Here is a 19234-nt window from a genome sequence, read left to right on the forward strand (position 1 = left end):
CTAAAACCTAAAGAGAATTATGGATTTGATCAACTGGTCTCTGAATGCTATTGACACCCTCTTCTCAACGAGATGTCTGGGCTCGGGAGAGCCTGAGTGCCCTGGAGGGACTTTCCCTTTCACGGCGAGTTAGATGAGCCGTATAAAAATAATAAATGAGGATCTAATCGCAGGCAGTAGTGGAGGAGTGAAGGTGGTTTATTGAACACAATGCGCCAGTGGAAAAACGGAAACAGAGATCACACTAAACTATACTGGAGACAACTAAACTACTGAATACGAACCGGAACTCAAACATGAAGCAAGGTGGACGACGGTACAAGATGGTGACGGCAGGGAACACACGGATGAAACATGGTGGATACACAGACGGACCAGCGAGATTAAACACAGGTGGGGGACACAGCTGGGAGTCATTAACGAGACGAGAGGTAAAACTGAACACACTCACATGAGACGCAGACCTTCACAATAAAACAGGAACAAGAAACCATCACACTAAGATGCAGACTCGACATTGAGAGACAGAAAATGACACATGGAACTAGACCAATACAAAGCAGACACAACCAAAGAACAAATCCTAAACACAAATAAACAGAAACATGAAACTCTAATAATAAACATCATAATCATTAACACAACAAGAAAACAATCCCTGATGCAAAATTAAACCAAAACATAATAAACTCAAAATACTGGGTCCAACGGACCCAGAACCGTGACATTCCCTGCTGGATACACGATGGACGGGTGGCAGGAATGGAGGATCGTGTGCCTGGCGGGACTGTCGATCGAGGACGCTGAAGATATCTACCTATTCACAACCATGATAACAGGGTTCTTGCTAATCGGAGCTGGCTTAGCCCTGGCTTATTGGAGAATTAAGAGAGCGGAACCGGCTGTTCAAACCCCGCCAATGCTGCCCGCTGGGATTGAAATGATGGGACGAGGCGCGACTTCTCAGAACGGGCTCATTGAAAGCAGCATGGGAGCTTGCAAAGAAAAGCGTCTGGACTTCTTTAAGTTACTTGAAGACGTTTCACCTCTCATCCGAGAAGCTTCTTCAGTTCTAAGGTCAAATGGTGGGGAGTCCCAGGTATAAACCTAGTGGGAGTTTCCCCCCACAGAGGGACAAAAGGACCCCCTGATGATCCTCTAATCGCCTGAGTCAAGGTGTGAAAGCGGGTGTGGGTCCCAATCAGCCAGAATTTTGGGTGAGTTCATTGTGAAACCTGGCCCCACCTTATCATGCGAATTCCTGAGGTCAGATGGCCCAGGATGTGAGTGGGCGTTAAGGCGTCTGGGAAGGGATCTCAAAACTGGACGCCTTAACGCCCACTCACATCCTGGGCCATCAAGGATGCTGGAGATAGAACTGAAGAAGCTTCTCGGATGAGAGGTGAAACGTCTTCAAGTAACTTAAAGAAGTCCAGACGCTTTTCTTTGCAAGCTCCTTTGACTACGATGACCTGGATGACTCAGAACCTTCACAGACATGAAACCAGCAAGGTTGAGACCTTGGAGACGCTTACAGCTGCCGTGAAGACTCAAAATAACACCTCCGAGCGTATACTGGGTTGCATCAAGGAGAGGCCTGCTCAAAATGACACCTTTGAGCGAAAGTTGGATCACATAGCAGAACTGCTCACTGCAGTTGTGAGTTCTCAGAATCGGCTATCTGAGCAAAAGACCGAGAAGACCAGGGAATTAAAATTTGATAACATCATGCAGAAGCTCGCGGTTCTCCAACGGGAGATTGAGAGACCAGTGTCGGAGTGTTAAAGAACAGCTTTGAAATTCTCCTGAGCTGCTCGCATAAAAGAAAAATCAACATCATAATGCGGACACCTCCTCGGCGCCAGCTGTGGGCTCAAGGCTGGAGCCGAACAAAACCTCCCTGATAACGACTGTGTGTTGACTATTCTTCCCATTCCATGCAAGGCCACCTGGGTTGGCTGGTAGACTGTTTACTTAGCCTGATAGGGCGAAGGACACTGTCTCAGCTGAACTCTGGACATGCACACACATAGACTGATAAGCACTCACTCATCCCCCCTCCCTTTCCGAACGCCTTCGATGCTTGTCCCCTCCTGGAGACCACGGCGGGTCTGGGTCCACGCTGGAATAATAGCGCAGGTCAGGATGGCTGCTGTGTTTCCTTCGGATTACTCCTCACCCCCTACCCAACCCTGTGGTTTGTCACGTGCTGCATAATGTTGTGCTGTGGACATTTATCTGCTCTCCGTGCAGAGGAGTTTTTTGTTTCCTGCTCTCATGCTGTCCTCCCAGGAGCTCAGCTCAGTAGAGCCCTTTTTTTCCTCTTCTACTTTTGTTGTGTACTTTTTCAGTGTTTTTCTGTAACGCTGCAGATCTCCGACCAGTATGCCCACGTGATGTCTATGTTGTGTGTGTAAATCGGAGGGGGGGGTTCTATTCCACTGCGGGGCAACCTGCATGTGACCAATAAGCCTTGATTCATTCATTCATTCCATGCAGGACTGTGGAGCTTCCCTGGTCTGCATGGCATGTTCCCAGAGAGAGCACAGCTCACAACAGCGAGCATGGAGAGGGCACCGAGCACAAACCTGCAAGACTGTGAGAACAGCTCGATGTCCACCAGAGAACTCCCACACACTGGGCACAGGATCCACAGCGGGACCTACAGGACCTACTGGACCTACCGGCTGAGTGTGCGGCCTGCGAGACGTGGCGACAGCAGCACGTCACCGCAGGAGAGCTTTTCCATTTTGGATCGGGGCAACAGAAACCTGGGAGGCTGCCTCAAAAGGGTCCCCACCTCAAAGGTAACCAACACACACCAGCCACACACGGTACCACACACAAGCATGCACACACTAAAAAGTGGAGATCCAACGATCACCAGTTTCACATCTGCAGCTGATTTATAGTTAAGCTGGTCTGTAGAGTTCACATAGAGCCGGTGTGGGTGAGGGGACTCGCCCAGCTCTAATGACCAAAGTCGTCATTAGACATTCGTCATTTAACATATTGATCAGGATTATACTTTGATTATAAATTTGATTAAAAATAAAGATGATTTACTACTAGCTGACATGGACAAAGCTCTTTTTACAGTGATACCAAAAACCTAACACATAAGGCTGGATGTTAATTTTACCCCCTCAAAGATGTGCTGACAGGGGAAAGCCAGTAGACTTCAACCTCTCTTCAGAGTGAAATTGTTTTTTTTGTTGTTTTATTGAGCTGAGATCAGATTTGTGATGATCACTCTGATAACTTCATATTGTTTCCTTTAAACCATTTTGCCACAGTTTCTGTACAACTGTGTGTTTAAACTTCAAGTTCGTCTCTTGAAGGTCTTCAGCTGCTCATGTTGCAGATCCACTGTGAGCTGAAATTCCAATGAAGCTGTTAGAAAACTCAAAGTGATGTTTCAGATTAGTCAATGAGCTCATTAGTTAATAACTGTGTAAGATGGTGTTATGGTCCCCTGATCCTCTGCTGCCTACCCACCATCTATCTTTCCTCCCTCTGCTTTCTATCTTTGTCTCTCTGTGAGTGTGGCATTTGTGGTGTGTGTGATGTTTGGCAGTTCTGCTGGTTCCTGCTCCTCCTCGGCTGGAGCACCTGCAGTAACTGATAATCAGTCCAGCACATCAGTTTGGAAGAATTTGACTCCATTTTTGACACAGAGCAGCTTTAATTCTGACATGTTGGATTTTCTCACATGAACTGCTCGCTTCCAGCTCTTTCACACCATCTTTGTTGGACTCTGTTGGACTCGGTTGTTGCAAAGCTCTATTTTTAACAGCAGGCATGGACACTTTGTGTTCCTACGAGTCTGCTGGAGCTGATTGAGGCCACGCAGTACAACACTGATGATTCCAGCAGACATGCCACAGCACATTTCAGAAGCATCCTTGAAGCATCTCTTTGCTCTGCACCACTAAAAATAACTCTGGATCTATTTTTTACAGAAGCTCCATCAAGCTGCAGAAAACAGAGGAAAATGTGCAAAACAGAAGAAACAGCAAAGGAAATCCTGTCAGTGTTGAAAATAGAAGAGCCTGTGCAGACCAACATGTTTCTCTTCTAAAATACACCAGGTGTGGTTTGAAGGACGCAACAAAACCACATCAGAAAGACATCAGAGACTCATCACATCACTCGCTGGATTCACTGGATTATTTTTCTCTCAACATTATTTGGAACAAAGAAAACAAACTTGACTGGTTTGTGTCATTGTGGTGCTGCATGGCCCACTTTCTCCTGAGATTCAGTTCACAGACACATGTTCTGATAGTTTTCTTCAGAATTTGCTGCTATAATTCAAAATTGATTGTGTGATTAATGACGGTGAGCCAGATGGGCCAAACCATGATACTATCAGCAGATGTTTCATTGTAGTGGTGGCATCATTGATGGGATAAATGGACTGGTGCTTATATAGTGATTTTCTATTTTCATGTGGACTAAAGTAGTGGACTGACCAACAGACTGACATTAACATCAGAGCCGTGCTGCTAGTGTGGCTAAAAGAAAAGAGAAGAAGAGACAGTCATGTTGATATGAACATTAGAGAAACACATCATGGAGCTGAAATATGATCCTGCTTCCTCATTTGGACTCATTCACCTCAGCTGACACGTTCAACAGCAGACAGGTTTTTGTAGCAGTCTTTCTCACTGTGGGAGGAACAGCATGGGGCTATGACATCTTTGGCTCTGGAACCAAACTGTCTGTAACAGGTAAGAACAAACATTTATTTTCCTTCAGTTGTTTTATTGTAGAAGCTGAAAATGTGTTTAAAGTCAGTTTCTGCTGCTTCAGGCTTTACATGTTAGTTTTTCATCATTAGTAGAGAATTCATCTGCAGCCATTGTTACAGAAGAAAAGCTCAATAATCTCTGAAAACATGTTGAAATCTCACTGAACAACTAAAGTTATTCTTTATTTCTGCAAATATTAGTGATGTTACAAATATTTAGGATTTGATCCTCTCAGTGATTCTGCTGGTTTTTAACACAAGATCATATTTGGTGTTAAAATAATACAGTAGTACATTTGTAAATATAAATGAAAATGTAAACATGTTTTTAATATTCAAAGATAGATTCTTTTGGTTAATTTTTTTAAAATATATTAATATATAAATTGACATGGATACTGATTAGGGACACAAAGTGTTTAAACAGTGAAGAAAAAATATAAATAATAAATAATATAGATCAAACAACAAAATATGAAATTGTTAAAGTCATGTTTGTGTTTCTTGCTTGTTTGATTTGTCAGTCTAAATTAGAAATGAAGAAAAAATTCACCAAATGGTCATATTTCAGTAAATATTTCTTCAGAAAAATAATTTTCATGACGTTTCAGATTCTTTAGATTTTATATTATAAATAATGATGAATTAATTTATACTGTTGAAAAAAGGTATTTAATTCTTATTCAAATTGCAGCTTAATTACATTTAATTTGTGCATCAATTCAAACATACACCGTATATAATCAAAACAAAATAAAAACACAATAATCAAACTAAATAATAGATGTAGTGCCCTTCAAATTATTCCAATAACATTTTTAAGGATTGTGAAGTCTGTGAAAGAAGTATAGTATTGATTAAAACATGAATAAAACACCTGTTTAAAAACGGATACAAAAGTGGAAATTTCATTGCTGGAATTAAATCATGTTGAATTATTAATATCTCTGGTAAAACTTGTGTTTAAGATGGAAAATATAATTGAAATAGTTTGAAGACAAATCTATATATGCGTACATTTGTGATAAATAATATATTAAAATATCAGCAAACAAATATTTTATTTCATGATGTAAAGACACACTGAGTGTTCGTCATGTGAGCCATGATGACATGAGGTGATGACTGTGTTTGATATGAAGCTGAATCCAGTGTATGTAGTGAACTTTGTGCTGTATTGATGAGTAGTTTAGTGATCAGAGTCCATGTAGTTTCCAGGATCAGACTGAATGCAGTGCAGTGCTGGAAGCTGCTGCTGACTGTGTGAATGTGTGTCTGTGCTGCTTGTTGCTGCTGTCAAACTTCAGATGAGCAGGTAGTGAAGCCCGTGGTGAGCGTGTACCCAGCAGCATCCAGAGCCCACCTGGAGGGGAACAGCTCCCTGCTGTGTGTGGCCTCAGCCATGTTTCCTCCTCTGGTCCAGTTCTCCTGGAAAAGACAGAAGAAGAACGGCGGAGAAGCGGAGGAGCTGCCCCCTGCTGAGGGAGAGCAGCTGGAGCTCAGAGAGTCGGGACACAGCGCCTCCATCTTACTGATCCAGGAGCAGGACACCAACACATATAAATACAGCTGCTGGGTGAAGCACGAGGGGGGCACAGTGGAGGCCCAAACACAACAAGGTAATGAAGGCTTGGTGACTGTGTTGAGCAGTGATTCAGCTTCATGTGGAGATGCTGTCAAAGAGAGCAGAGCAGCAGAGGACTGACATTTCTCACTGCAGCTCCAAACATTTGACTCCTTTTCTGTTTCAGAGCTTCCAGCTCCAGCAGCCTCCTGTCCTCCAGAGAGAGAGCCAGCAGACCTGCCAGCTCTGCAGCCAGCTGACTGTAAGATCACCTGCTGCCTCTCTGCATGGACAGCTCCAATGTCCAATGAGGGAGCTGGAACAAGTTTAGGGTCTTAAAGTTGCACTAATTGATCAAATCTTCATCCAACAAGCTCTGATAAAGCCACTGTACACTAGCTGCTCAGCACCAAACAGCAGACAGACCATAATATGTCAGAGATCAGTTTGTTAGCTGCTTGTGGAGTTCTTCTGCCCCCAAGTGGACACAAACACTACATCAATTCATCCACTTGAAGAAGAAGCTGTGACTGTTTCTATTTGGACTTTTTCTCCTTGATCTGAGAGGAATAACCCGACTGTCTGTCTGTCTCTTTGTGTCTGTCTGTCCTTCAGTGTCCTTCCAGTCTCAGTGCAGGGTGAAGCTGCTCTGCCTGCTGTACACAGTGCTGATAGTGAAGAGTCTGGTGTACTGCTGTGGACTCTCTCTGCTGATGATGCTCACAAACAAGGGAGCGTCCACCAACTGCACACATGCTGACTGACTGTTTCCTGCTCGCCTTTTCTCACCATCAGATCTCATCAATTCATCTCATTCATCACTTTGATCAGTGTTCACAAATGTTAGTTATGATGTGTTGTGCTTATTTTGCCTTTTTCTTCAACAGTTAGAAGATCATCTGAAATAAATCCATCTTTACATGTATTGTTGCTCTGAGTTAGAATTCTTTTTGTACTTATTGTGACTTTTATTGTAGTAACAAAAATCATCAGGAATATTTTTATCACAAGTTTTCAGTTTGATTTGTTTTTGTTTGATTTTCAAATGTCAAACAGTGTAGTTGTGTTTGTGTGAATAATAAAGATTTCAAGATGAAGAGTTTGATTCTACTTTCATTGTGTGATGAACAACAAGCCGTGTGAGTGAAGCACAAACTGACTGTATCCAAACTTCCTGCAGCAGACGGGCTGTGTGGCTTTCTGCTCTGCAGCCTCCACACCGTTAGCTGTGGCTTTTCACTTTAATAACACAATGACAGTTACAAGCATGAACTCTGCTTCAAGAATGATTCCAGGAAGCATCTGTGTTCTTCACCTGTGAGAGAAACAGCTCAAATCCTCAACTCAGAGCTGACAAATGAACTTTCATGGACTCAAAGGAGAGACCATGAAGCCCCTGCAGTCTGCTCAGCTCCCATTTTATTAGCTGAGCTGAGTTTTTCATTCTGGATATCACACACGTAAGAACAGATCAAGTCTGAACAGCAAATGTTGGAGAATCATTTTGAAGTGTTGCTAAATGTCCTTATTATTACAAAAACTACTGAATGATTCAGAAAATCGTTTCCAACAAGCAGAAATATGCAAACAAAGTAGAAACAAGGCAACATGAGTCATTCAGATGCAGATAACATATTGTCCTTATTTTGAAGAACACAGTCATGAAATCTTTCTGTGTGTCATTCATTGAGTTGAAGTGCCTAATAGAAGAGGAAAAGCAGAAATAATCAATGATAGCTGAGACATTGAGAACATGGCTGTATGCCTGCTATCATAACAGGAAACAAAGCACACAAACAGCAAACAGACAATAATGTGCTCGCAGGTTGTTGTGTCATTTTTGACATTTAATGAAGTCACAAAAATGTGTGCGACTCATTAAAGGAGTCTGTACGTGTCAGTCAGTGCTCTGTATTCATGTGTTCACCTCATTAAAGTCACTGAGACACTTTTCTCCTCCAAACTTACAGCACAGCTTCATATTTCACTGACTGATTCTTTGATTACATCCATTAAGGGTCACACAGTGAAATTAGTGCAAACTTACAAATGTGTTGCAACAATTTTGGCCTCCAAACTGAACTTTGAGACAAACAGTGAAGCTGTGAGCAAAAAGAGGCTCCAGTGTGTGTCATGGTGGAGGAAACTGTTGTATTCCCACATTAAAAACATGCTGATCTTATTGGATTTTTCCCTCAAAGTCTTTTTCCTCCTTTTTCTCTTCATCCAAATGTTCTAGCAGGCTGACTGTGAGTCCCTGTTTAAGCTGTACAGCAGAAAGTAACAGCAGTCAGCGGCCTCCACTTGACTTCATGACTTCAACCCCTCGCACAGTCACTTTCACTTTCTTCCTTCTGTCTTTTAGTCCTAAAATGTAGAACAACACCAGATCAAAAGATTTGTGTCCTTCACTCACATCTTCAAATGAGACCTTCCATATCAGAGATGATACAAAGGCAACATTTGTCTTATTTCTCTTTCATGAATCAAAAAGTACTTTTGTACTGTTGTGTAAATGTGTGTGTAAAGGTGGATGACTGCCTACTGCAAATGAAATCTAACCATGGCTACAAATAAATGAAGCTGACGTGAAACACAGCCCTGTTTTTATTACTGTTTATAGATATTAGAATTGATGATCATCATTTGAATGATTCTTAAAAAGGCTTTAATGAATCCTTCAGTCTGAAACCAACTTGGAACAAAACACATTAGAAGATGTGGGAAAGAAGCACAGTGTGCACATATTTTAAACACACAACAGAACCACATGTGTTTGTTTCAAAGAAGATTTTTACTCTAAATGTTGTTATATATGATTTGGTTTTTTTAACTACTTTGTGTGCAATTTATGAACTTTTAAAATATTTAACCATATTATTATTTTTAGATTTTTCTATTTATTTATAGTTTCGTTATATTTAGTTTGTATATTTAGTGTTTTCATCACAGCTGTTAAACAACAGATAACAGTGTGTGTTACTAAATTCACAGCAACATGAATGTTTCTGAGTGTTTGTGCATCATGTGACCCAGATTTTTGGATCTGCTGTCAGATTGAAATGAAGACGATGAAACCACAGCAGCTTCAGCTGAGCTGTCAATCAGCAGCAGCAGTCTTATCTGTGGGCCGCAGGGGCTGATGGGAGCTTTGAGGACCTGTTAGAAACCACGTGGCCCTCGTCTGATCTCGCAGCTCGTCCTTGTTTGGCCTCAGCTGCATCAGAGCGCCACTTCTCCCCAGGTTCACCAGAGGAAACACCACTGCACAAAATGCTTTTCCTCCCAGCTGCTGCTCTGTGCTGTCTGTGTTCAGGTGAGTGTTTCCAGCCAATCAGGAGCCAACAAAGTCAACCTGTAACAAACACTGTCACACTAACCTTCATCTATCTGTCTGTGTCTCTACAGCACTGGTTACCATGGCAGCAGAACAGCTGATTCAGGACGATTTAACATTGACCAGGAGAGTTGGAGAAAGTGTCTCCTTCAGCTGTGGAGGGATTAATAAGTGTGATAATGATTTTATATTCTGGTACCAGAAGAAGGAAAAAGAAACATTCAAAGTTATTCTTGATATTGATAAAACAAATGATGACATAGATAAAAGTTACAATCATCCACAAAAAGATGATTTTTCAGCTGTGAATAAACAGAACGGCTGTGATTTGAAAATAGAGAAAGTTAAACTCGATCATTCAGCCACCTACTACTGCTCCTGTTATAAGTATGCTCCCCACAGTGAGAAATGATCCCTGCAGCCTGAACAAAAACCAACAGATGAACAGATGTCAAACAGTGTCTGTGACAGGAAGAGAGCAGTAAACCACAGCCCAGCTTCACATGTTTCACCTCCATCTCAGAGTCACAAACATACTGAGCTCAGGGACGATTTTTATTTACTGCTGTCAGAAATTCAATTCTATTTATTTCTGTTTGAACAGATTTTTCATCCTGTTTTAAGACAGAAACAAGAGGAACAGATGACATCAAACTTCCAAATGGAAACAAATGTATCCTCAGTCCCACAAAAACATTTATTCAAAGTGAAAGAAAAACAGATTGTGTCAAACTGAATCAAAGTCCATCCCTCATTCACAGTGTTAATGTTCTCTTCATGAAAACTCTTCCAGCAGCACTTGTTGTTTAACACCTTTCAGTACATTTAACCAGACACTTGGACTGATGTCAGGTCAGGATTTTGTCCTTCTAGCAGCGGCTCATTAGGACGCTGATGTTGTTGGACAGATTTCCATCAGTTTCCTGTGGATGTTTATAGAGGATGAATCAGTCACGGTGCCTCATCTTTCTGTCACCGTCTTTTCTCTCTGATAGAAAAAAACAGATTTTGTATCTGAATATGTCAAATCTGGAATAAAAGGACAAGATTTCTGCTCTCTGTTTGTGTTTCTGACCAATTACATGCAGCTTTGGTTGCATGCAGGTAAACAGTTTGTGAGGAGAGCAAAAGAGTCCATCTGCTGAAAATGCATCACATCATCAAATATAATCCAGACATGACTTTTTATTCAGTCGTTTTTAAATTCTCTGTTTTCATAAACAATGAGCAATAACAAGAAATTGAAGTCTTTGTCCAGATATCTGCTGGATAAACCAGAAGCCAAGAAGAATTGCTTGTTGTATCCTGAAGCTAAGTCAGCAGACTAATCAATGGGTCCCGGGTTGTCCAAACCCAGCAGGTCATGGCCGCCCTGACCTGGTTGTGCCAGATGTTTGTTTGAAATAGAAGACAATAAATACGATTCTAGTTTATCAAAATCATTTTCAGTGGACACTGGATTAAAATTCAATGCCAAAATACTGAGGTGATGGTTTTTGGTAGCCCCACTGAGATCCCCAATGAATATTTAGATACCTTAGCCCAGCACAATAAGCCAACTGTCACAAACCTGGGAGTCAAAGTGGACTCAGATTAAGGCAGTCATAAAGTCAGGCTTCTCTCAGCTCAGGCAGCTGGCTGAAATAAAGCAATTCTTTCACAGCAGCTCTTTGAGACAGTTATCAACACCTTTGTTTGCATTAGCGGGATTACTGTAATGCACTTTATATAGGGGCCAGTGCTTCATACATTCCTCATCCACAGAGGCCGTGAAATGCTGCGACTCGTCTTTTAACTGGCACTCCAAAGTTTGAGCACATTTCCACTATTTCAGATTGACTTCACTGGCTGCCCATTCATTTTAGGATTCATTTTAAAATGATTTAGTTTGCTTTTAAAGCCTTCCATGTTCTGGTTTAGTTTGGGGATAGAAGCTCCTCTTGAGCCCCTCTATCCTTGCGCAGATGGTGCAGAACCTGCCTGATTCCACAAGTACAGATTGTTGCAGGGACGGGACAGGTCCTTCAATATCTGGGCTTCTCTAGTCCAGCATCTCCTGGTGTAGATATTCTGAAAGGAGGGGAGAGCAGTCCTGCAGCAGCGTTCTGCCGTACTTCTTCTTGACATCCATGACTCACTGCTGATGCTCCCCAGCATTAGCGAGTGATTTGGAGGACTCCCGCTGCCTCTGGCACCGGTACTGGAGGAACTGCATCGCTGTGATCCACCCTGGAATCCTTCTAAACGGAAGCACCGGGGACGTGGACATGTACGTGGCACACGCTCTGGGAAGCTGCCCTCAAACAGCCCTGCCTTCTTCCTGTTTACCCGACGTCATCACACCATGCACACCTGATGCAGTTTTATTGGTTGCCATGCTGACAGGATACGATGGGAGGTGGAGAAATTAAACAACTTGCAATTACTGCATATCAAACCTGCTACCATGGATGGACAGAGAGTTAAATGAGCTCTTTTAAATGCAAGATCTGTATCAAATAAAAGTGTTGACTCAAAGGACCATGCCAGTTTCTACAGTCAATATTCCCCAGCAAGGCGACATTGATCAGTGGCCTCATCTTAAACCTGTTAAACTTCACAACATTGATGCAGAGGTGGAGCTACTGATAGGCACTGATGTTTCCAATGTTTTAGAGCCATGGAAAGTGATAAACAGTGTGGAGGGTGGACCTTATGCTGTAAAAACAAAAGTTGGCTGGGTCATAAATGGTCCCCTGCGCACTGGAAGTAACAGTGGAAATAAAAACAACTGCACTGCTGTAACAGCCAATAGGATTTCTGTTGAGCGTCTTGAAGAAATGTTGATTAAACAGTACAATCATGATTTTAATGAAAGATTCTCAAAGGAGCAGACTGAAATGTCCAGAGAAGATATGTGTTTCATGGATATTGTTAGTAGTTCAATAAAACTTATTGGAAATCATTATCACATTGATTTGCCTTTCAGGAGAGAAGGTCCCAGCTTGCCAAATAACCTCTGTGTCGCGGAGCAGCTTCTCCAGAGTCTCCAGAGTCTCCGACGCAGATTTGAAAAGGCTCATTATAAGGATGAATACACTGAATGTGTAAATGTAGCCGCTAAACTGGTGGACCTAAATCTTAACCAACACGTCCGTATATATACAAGCGGAAAAGGGAGTGAGTGGGTCAGCGCTCGGAGAACAGAAACTAAGCCAGCTTTAAACACACCATTTATTTTTAGGGTAAAACACAGTCAGAACCCCCAAATACAGGCTAAAATCCCCGCTACACAATAAAAATAATGTTCACAACCCGCTAAAAGCCCTGCCGGCAGGAATAACTATACACTAAAAACCAAAACTAAATGAATGTTTTTTTTGTATGATAAAAACTTCCCCCCCAGAGTCCTATATTCCCTCTTGTCCAGCCACACACATGCGGGCAAATGTTCCTTAGATGGAGAAGAGACAGGAGAGGAACTCCTCTTCCGGGATGGTAAAACTCGCCAGCAGCAGGCCAGGGAGGAGGCTCCTATCTCCGCCTGACGGTACGTGGCCGTGTAGTCCAGCCACTCTCCGCACCTGCACACGGCTTCCCTCGCAGCCCCGCCCTGAAACAACAGACACGGGCCAGCAACGTTGTCGGCGCAGCCGCTGTTATCCTCCCCCGGCAAAGCTACGCCTAGCGCCCAACAGTGGGAAAGCGATACTCACAAATGCAGGCAGAGGCGTCCCCCTGCCCTACTGTGGATTTCACGCGTTGCCTCCCACTGTTGCTATTTCGTTCGTCTGGACTGGATCGCCGGGTTATGCTGGCCGATCGTCGGATATCTCGTGACGTCCCACAGGCAGGCCGGTCTTTCTTCACAGGTGCTGGGCTGCACACGTTTTGTTTCCTGCTCCTCGCTTCTCGTGTGTCTCTCCTCTCTCCTCTTTGTGCTCACCATCTCCCTTAAGTCCGTTTTGCGGCTGATAGGCCACCTCGGGAAACGCCCCCACCTCACAGGTGCCTACGATTGTCCGCTTAATACACAGTGGAAAAAAATAGTACACAACAACACCAAACACGCACTATAAATATGGGGATAAAATCATGCAATAGAAATATCAATAAAAACATGCAATATCACTATTACAATAAAAACATGCAAATAAAATCGACACTAAACAAAATATAAAAACACAATTTTCCACTGTGTGACATCCCCCCACATTTTACCTGTGACAGTCCCTGTCACACTAGTCAAGCGACCTGTAACGGGCGGGTGGCTGACCAAAATTAGGCCTCGTCGAGCGGCGCACCTCTGACAACTCTCCCGGCCGCTGGGCTGAAGCGCTAGGCGCAACACCATAAAATGGAGGCTCAACTAGCATCTCTCCCTCACGGCTGACTCCCTGCCCCTCTGAGTGGTAGTCTGCTGCAGGAGTAATGCACAACTTTAGTGCATTCCGATGGAGGACCTTCTCCCCCCCCCCCCCTTTCTCCGGCTGCACCCTATACACTACACCTGTATTGCCAACCTCTTCCATTACGACATACGGCTCTGAGCTCCAACCTGGGTGCAACTTGCCTTGTCCCTGCCTATTCCTGTCCCTTATCCAAACTCTCTCGCCTGGCACCAATGGCAGGGCCCGCAGACTTCGGTCATAAGCCCTCTTGTTTTGGGTGGCTGCTGCCTTCATCTTCTTCCTAGCCATCTCATAGGCAAAAGATAGTTTCTGGTGATGGTCCTTAACCCACCCTCCCAGGTCGTGGCATGGGGAGTCCCGCTCGACACCTAGGTTTAAATCCACCGGCTGTCTCAAATGCCGCCCAAACATCAGGTACGACGGCGCATATCCTGTGGCACTATGAACAGTATTATTGTATGCTTGTAAGAGCTCTGGGAGATATTCTGGCCACCTCTGTTGTCTCTCTGACTCTAGCGACCGAAGCATGTGCAGCAATGTCTGGTTCATCCTCTCAACCCCACCATTTCCAGCCGGATGGTATGGGGTGGTCTTGCTTTTCGTAATGCCATAGCACTTACACAGCTGGTACATCAGGGCAGACTCAAAACTTCCACCTCTATCTGAGTGTAGCCTGGTCGGGCAACCGAAGGTCTGAATCACGTGAGCCCAAAGAGCATGCACCGCAGTCTGAGCAGTCTGGTCTTTGGTAGGAACTGCCCAGGCGTACCGTGTGAAAAGATCAGTCATCACCAGAATATTCTGGTACCTGTCTGTGGGCCTCCCCAATGTAAGAAAGTCCAGGGCCACAACCTCAAGAGGATACGACACAGTAATGGGATGCAAAGGGGCTCTAGGCCTATTTCTATCTCGCAGGCTACACGCAGCGCACCCTAGCTGGAATTCACGCACCTCCTCTTCCATGCTGGGCCAATAAAAGAAGCGACGTATCCTGGACAGTGTCTTTTCCACTCCCGCATGCGCCGCTGCCTCATGATACTTCTCCCACACCTCCTTGTGTCTCTCTGCAGGACATAGGATCTGAAGGTACATTTCGTTAGTGTTAGGGTCCCTTACCTCTCTGCACAGTGTACCCTCACAAACCTGCAGCCTTCTCCATTGCTGTAATAACTTCTGTACAGGGCTAGGCAGGGCTCTCCTCGTTGGTGCATCAGGGGGAATTCCCTCTTCCACATACTCCCTCAGGATGCGCAGATCCATGTCCTTTTCCTGCGCCTCCTTCCAGTCATTCATCTGCGGCACCAGCCCCTGTGGATCCAGACGTGGAGCACTCGTGGTGTTTATGTAGGCTGTTTGACAGTCTGTGGGAAACCTAGAGAGAGCATCAGCATTAGCATTCTCTTTTCCAGCCCTGTACTTAACCTCGAAGTCAAAGGATGCCAGCTGTGCCACCCAGCGTTGCTCTGTTGCCCCAAGTCTAGCATTCTGTAAGTGGGCCACGGGATTGTTGTCGGTATACACGACAAACTTGGCACCTGTCAAGTAATCCTTGAACTTCTCAGTGATGGCCCATTTTAGAGCTAAAAGTTCCAGTTTGAAGGAACTATAGTTTTTGTCATTTCGCTCGGTGGGGTGTAGGCTCCTGCTGGCATATGCAATCACCCGTTCCTTGCCATCTTGCACCTGAGCTAACACAGCACCTAAGCCTTGATCACTGGCATCAGTATAAAGTGCAAAGGGCTCCAGGAAATCTGCATAAGCCAGAATAGGGGGCTCGGTAAGAGCACGTTTCAAACTGTTGAAGGCTTCCTGACATTCAGCAGACCACTGGACCTGCATGCTTGACCTGCTAGAAATTCCCACGAGCAGAGCATTTAAAGGTCGAGCCAACCTAGCAAACCCTGGGACGAATCGCCTGTAATAACCTGCCAGGCCAAGGAAGGCTCTGACCTGACGGGTGGTAGAGGGAACAGGCCAGTTCTGGACAGCTTGGATTTTCTCAGGGTCTGGTCTTACCCCTTGTTGGTCGACAAGATGCCCCAGGAACTTCACCTGATGGTGAAACAGCTTACATTTGTCCAGCCTCAGCTTCAGCCCATGTTGCCACAGCTTCTGCAGGACATTCTCCAACTGCTGTAGATGAGTAGAGAAGTCAGGTGAGTAGATTATTATATCATCCAGATATACCAAAACAGATTCAGAAAGGTGACTACTTAGACACCGCTGCATCAGGCGCTGGAAGGTGGCAGGGGCATTACAGAGTCCAAAAGGCGTGCGATCAAACTCAAACAAACCCAGAAGAGTGGTAAATGCAGTTTTCTCCCGATCCATTTCCACTTGCCAGTATCCACTGGCAAGATCTAGTGTGGAAAACCACTCAGCTCTGGTCAGACATGTTAAAGTCTCTTCAATTCGGGGGAGTGGGAACGCATCTTTATGAGTCACTGTGTTTAATTTCCTGTAATCTACACAAAATCGCCAACTGCCATCCTTTTTTCTCACCAACACAATGGGGGCTGCCCAGGGACTGCTACTCTCCCGAATGACACCTTTTTTCAGCATATCTGCTAGAAGTATCGTAATCTCTTTGTACATCAGTGGTGGTAAAGGGCGATATTTTTGTTTAATGGGTGGTGCATCACCTGTGTGGATCTGGTGTTGGACCAAATCAGTTCTTCCATAATCCTCCTCATTCACAGCAAACACCTTTCGCCACCTCTGCAGCAGGGTCTGGAGCTCGGCCTTCTGCTGGGGCGTCAAGTCTATGCTGTTAATCAGTTGACTCACCTCCTCTTCATAAACAACATGCTTGAACAAGGATATGCCGAGCTTGTGCCTGCAGAGGAGTTGCAGAAAGATGATGGAAAGGTGTGGTAAATCCCTCATCACGGAGTGTATCATCCCACAAAGGGCAAGTTAAGAGTTGTATTTGACTGTGGAACAACTTATAAAGGAGCCTCATTGAACAGCCAGCTTCTACAGGGACCTGATCTCACAAGCTCGCTGGTTGGAGTTCTGATCAGATTTAGACAAGAGGTTGTTGCATTAATGGCAGACATTGGTTCCATGTTTCACCAAGTTCACATCTCAGAAAAACACGTCAACTTTCTCCGTTTTCTGTGGTGACAACATGGTGACACTACAAGGTCTGCACAGGAATACCGGATGAAGGTGCATTTGTTTGGAGCAGTATCTTCGCCAAGCTGTGCAAATTATGCTCTACAGAGAACTGCAGATGATAATGCACAACAGTTTCCAGCTGAAGTGGTTGATACAGTCAAAAGAAACTTTTATGTGGATGATTGTTTGAAATCTGTTGCTTCAGAAGAGGAGGCAGTGCACATGGTGAAGAGGCTGACAGATATCTGCGCTAAAGGAGGATTTAAGCTTTCAAAATGGATCAGCAACAGTCGCACAGTGTGTGGTCGCAAATTTTGAAGCCATCCTGATAACCTTCTCCCACCAACGATGTGGAGATCCAACCTCTTTAGATCCAATTAAAATCAAGACACTCAAAAAGATGCTCTGGAAAAGAGTAGAATTCTTGGAACAGAGTTTAATACACTGAATCATATGAACAGCAGGAAAAATACATACAGACATTTAGCAAGAAAATTACAAAGCAGAAAGCAAGCAAAGCAAAACCCCGGGGTGTACAGCCTTAAGCTCAGACAGCAGAGCAACACAGAGACGGACAGGAAGCAGCAGCAGGAGGAAAAGAAGTGCTGGGGGTGTCCTCTGGTCCCCTAATATACAGGGACCAGTAGCCCCACCCCCTGCTGCTGGGTAACTTTCCCACGCGCCCAAACACAGCTGCAGGGGTCAGGTAGCGGCCAAGGTCTTGGCCAAAGGCCAGTCAGGACTCTGACTACCCCTTGCTCTGGCTCATCACAATAGGTCATGACACGGTCAAACATCACACATTAATCCTACTTATTAAATCTTATACAGCAAGTGGCACAATCTTATAACATATAATCTTATAACTACATAGGTTACATGATTTCTCATATATAAAAACACTTCAGTGTGGGTTCAAAGTGTGTGTGTGTGTGTGTACTTGTTTTCATGACATCTTAGGACAATTTTATGATAACACACTCACAAAATGAGGACGCTCAGAAAAATGAGGACATTTTTGAGGTCCTCATTTTTCTGAGCCTTCTAAAGTGTTCTAGAGGCTCCCAACATGCTCCCAAACCAAAAATCTCGAAAGTCCTGAAACATCACAATTTTATGAAAAAGTGTGTTTAAGTGTGTTTAGCGTTTTTGCTCACTTTCAGTTTTGGCACCTACTGGCCAGTTTTGGAACTTAACACACTTTAAACACACTTCCAGTGACGTCACTCTGCGAGTCCTCATATTGTAGGTGTGTCAGACACAATAACACATTTGATCCAGGTTATACCCTTCTGGGGCTTAGCGGACACATGCGTGGACAGCACCTTTTAGCTCTTATGTCCACAGTCGTATTCAATGTTGAAATGGAGGTGAACTTTATTTGAATCATTCGTGGAATAATAACAGATAAGATTTGAGGCTTCTGAAAATTGTTCGTTCAAACCTTGCCAATTAAACAATCATTCTAACACACATCAAAAACCTTTCCCATTTTTATACATATTAGGGTGAGCTATAAGCAAGGGTAACAACAGTTAAATCAGGCAAATCTTGACAAAAATGAAGGTCTTTAGATTCAGTTATCAGTGCCTGCATATCTTGGATTTTTTTGTTGTTGACAAAATGTCTCGAAATATAAAATTTCAACATTTGTATAATTATATTACTATTAATTAATGAGTCTTACTTCTCAAGATCAATGCACAAATTGTCTGACCTTCACTATGCAGAATGATGTGTGTGCAGATTTTGACCCTTGAAGAGTTTATATTAATCTGCATTAATATAATTGCATCTGCAATCTGCAGTTGAACTTGGAGATTCCTGCCGCTGTCATCTGATTCAGTATGATCATCAGCCTCAGTCTCGACTCTGTGTATCTACAAGAATTGATGAAAAAAGTCAACAATTCATTATATTTTAAATTCAACTTACCTTATACTTTTTACAATATAGTATAAAATGCATATTGTTTCTTTAAAAACTAATAACACACTATTAAAAACTGCAGAATGCACAATTCCAGCTTCATTTAGTAATTCAATTAGTAAATAAAAGTGAGTAATTAA

General features: G+C 43.6%; 1 protein-coding gene across 1 annotated transcript; it reads left to right on the forward strand.

Annotated features, from left to right (window-relative positions):
* The first annotated feature begins 2502 nt into the window (after window positions 1–2502).
* On the forward strand, window positions 2503–9077 carry LOC146496948 (uncharacterized). The gene is made up of 5 exons (XM_085140963.1): window positions 2503–2807; window positions 3963–4733; window positions 6061–6372; window positions 6505–6579; window positions 6933–9077. Exons 2-5 carry the CDS (start codon window positions 4589–4591, stop codon window positions 7079–7081), a joined length of 681 nt encoding a protein of 226 aa, XP_084997089.1. The 5' UTR covers window positions 2503–2807; window positions 3963–4588; the 3' UTR covers window positions 7082–9077.
* Window positions 9078–19234: the final 10157 nt, after the last annotated feature.

Source organism: Neolamprologus multifasciatus, chromosome 18 (assembly GCF_963576455.1).
Source record: "Neolamprologus multifasciatus chromosome 18, fNeoMul1.2, whole genome shotgun sequence".
Taxonomy (NCBI): Eukaryota; Metazoa; Chordata; class Actinopteri; order Cichliformes; family Cichlidae; genus Neolamprologus; species Neolamprologus multifasciatus.

Bases quoted from the DNA above. Each gene is read 5' to 3' on its own strand.
- LOC146496948 (XM_085140963.1), top strand. From the start codon at position 4,589: ATGATCCTGCTTCCTCATTTGGACTCATTCACCTCAGCTGACACGTTC. The intron at 4,734-6,060 runs GTAAGAACAAAC...GTCAAACTTCAG, and splicing joins AACCAAACTGTCTGTAACAG to ATGAGCAGGTAGTGAAGCCC. The intron at 6,373-6,504 runs GTAATGAAGGCT...TTTCTGTTTCAG, and splicing joins GGAGGCCCAAACACAACAAG to AGCTTCCAGCTCCAGCAGCC.